The sequence below is a fragment of the Varroa jacobsoni genome, unplaced genomic scaffold (genome assembly GCF_002532875.2).
Source record: "Varroa jacobsoni isolate VJ856 unplaced genomic scaffold, vjacob_1.0 scaffold_1268, whole genome shotgun sequence".
Classification (NCBI taxonomy): Eukaryota; Metazoa; Arthropoda; class Arachnida; order Mesostigmata; family Varroidae; genus Varroa; species Varroa jacobsoni.
This window is the reverse complement of record NW_019214170.1, coordinates 176,496-179,027: the sequence shown is the minus strand read 5'-3', so window position 1 is coordinate 179,027 and position 2,532 is coordinate 176,496. Positions and strand designations below refer to the sequence as shown.

At 40.1% G+C, this 2,532-nt stretch overlaps 1 protein-coding gene across 3 annotated transcripts in view; it reads right to left on the bottom strand.

The window, feature by feature from the left end:
* Positions 1 to 500: 500 nt before the first annotated feature.
* The window catches only part of LOC111268244 (uncharacterized), a 61,484-nt gene continuing 59,452 nt past the window's right edge, over positions 501 to 2,532 (bottom strand). For 2 of the 3 annotated variants that reach the window (XM_022847106.2, XM_022847104.1), the window contains exon 3: positions 501 to 2,500. In XM_022847106.2, coding sequence (XP_022702841.1) covers positions 1,726 to 2,500 — 775 coding nt within the window. In that variant the 3' untranslated portion in view covers positions 501 to 1,725. The remainder of the gene's footprint in view (positions 2,501 to 2,532) is intronic. The other variant, XM_022847105.1, reaches the window with a different exon arrangement.

The following is a 2,532-nucleotide window of genomic DNA, read 5'->3' as shown; positions in this document are numbered from 1 at the left end:
AGGTGCAATTTAGGAAAGACACCCGCTGTGCATTTCGCAGTTAAAGGTACAAGCATCTTTGCTCATTCTTGTCGTATGCTTAGTTTTCATTAGCATAAATTTCAGAAAAATCCTCACGTCCTAATCTCAAAATCGCCTGACACCTTCACTGTTTCTTTATGGCGTTATCGTTAGTTGTTTTGACAAAATTATGCCTTCTAAACCTTGAGATCTGTTAATTTAAATGGGTAATATTTATTTGCCCATTTCCTACGAGCTATAGTTCAGATCGTTACTACTGTCGTTTTATTTAATTCATATAACATGCTCGTTACGGGTTACAAAGTAATTTAAATAAGGTTGCATTCAATAGAATGTCATGCGGAAACTTAAACATTTGTGACTGCAATCTTTGACGCTCGAAAAGTCCATTAATCTAAATTCTGGTCTAGCTAAATAAAGTCAATAATTTCATAATTAAAACGGAAGCATGTAGTTTTTTTTGATTAAAAACATTCAAATCACCAACTTGTGTCATTTATTCTCATATTTTCCGACAATATCATGATTTTCGATGTCCATTTGTAAGACGACTAGAAACTCTATCATCTAATATTTTTTTATTATTATTATTATTATTATTATGAACAAATTATGCCGTAAGTGTGATAATAATATTATAGTCACTGCCTCTTTTAGACTAAAACTACAGCATAAAATTGGAAAACTGTTTTCAATTTTTTTTTTGGTTTTCAACCGCCCATTTTCAGCCACTTCCATCAGTGCAATTGAATATGTACAAATGTGATTGTTTACAGCTACTTTTCTCTTGACATTCCTATCGACTTACCTGCGATAAAACTTATAAACTCTGCCACGTCAGTTTATAGTTCGTTACATATTCTTCACAACGCTTCATGTTCTTCTTGCTTTTACTTTCAGTATTATTATTAACATTACGTCAATTAGAATAATTATTTGTATTACTAGACTTATATTAATCTGCCGGTGAGAACCCTTAGTGCGAAAGTTGGCCACGTCATACACATTATGAACGACGTCAAATACGTGATGTCAAACCACCGATGAGCAAACCAGCACCATAGCGCTTTTTTAACGCCTGTTATTTTCGCCGTGTATAGTGAATAGTAACAATAATGGATGATCGAAACATCACAACAAACCATCGTTCACGTTCCTCTCCTTGATAACGTTGTTTCAGTACTAAATTGCTTGAAAGGTACGTAGAAAAAATCCTATTATACGCGCCTTATTTATATTATAGGTTGACAACACTGTCATTTGCTGTACATTAAAAACACGCGTCTAAATTCTAAGGTCACGTGCCACTCAATTTTTCAGGCTTGTCTCCTATATGATGTAATTCGATGTTCATATGTTTCTAAGTCTATATGAGTCGGTGTGTGCGTGTCTATGAATTGATCATTATGCATGCTTGTTTACTTCATTCTCGGTTTTAAAAAATCTGCCTTAAACGTGTATATGTGTATGTAGCGTTTCATGATAAGTTTAGCATATAGCTGTTACTGTCGTTGGTCTTTTACTTTGAACTTTTATTTTAGGAACGATTGATTCTTTGGGGCTTCAGCATGTGAGGAAATATGGTCAACGATGGCCCGTGCCACACGTTTATCAGTTATATCCAACGACCTCGTTTAGCAAAACCTGCGTCGACCACAGTTCCAACGGAACATCTTTCCTAGATCTGATAAAAAAAGCTGCTCCCTAGATGACCATTATCTGGAAATTGACCCGATCACTGCGTGTATCAACGTTTTGAGCACCGCGAAGGCCGCACGAGATGCGTAGTTCGGTTTTAAGTGGTAGATCTTCGAATCGCAACATAACAAGTAATGGTGAGGCACGTGCTGAGCGCGGGAAAAAACGCAATGGGAAGCCGCGGAACGGTAAGTAGGCAATCTTAACACTGCGTCTATTTTCGCAGAGACACTGAAGTTCTAACAGATTGCTGCTACGATCGGTGACATCTGAAGCGCCAGCCGCCTCGAGCAACAGTACGGGCACGAAAACGGGATTAGGGCGAAGCACAATTGCTACGCAAGGCTCGCCACGTCGATATCCAAACTGTTCTTCCATGGTACAACCGGGCTGGACAGTTTGGATAAGTTGCGATGGAAAGGCAGCGTCCTGTGTTGTCGCATTGTACGCGCCTACCAGCGTTAACAAGTCAGATAACTGCGCGGCTTGTTCGGCTGACTGGGTTGGATTGCGACGGTTGACAATGATCACCTGAGATCTGTCTACAAGGTCAGTAGGGGCCGGCACCACAGCGAGCGCGCCAGGACCAATTCTGTTAGACATCGAATCACCAAAGAAGTCGTCGGAATGCAGCGTCGCACGTCCGCCCTCATCACCTCCCCGTGATGCCACAAGCACCAGAATACACAAGGCTGTTAGCAGCACTATCAGCGCAGCTGAACACTGAACAGCACGAACTAGGGTCTGCCGCGACGATGGAGGCAACTTGGAATACAATCTACTGTAAAACAAATACAAACCGAAAGAAACATT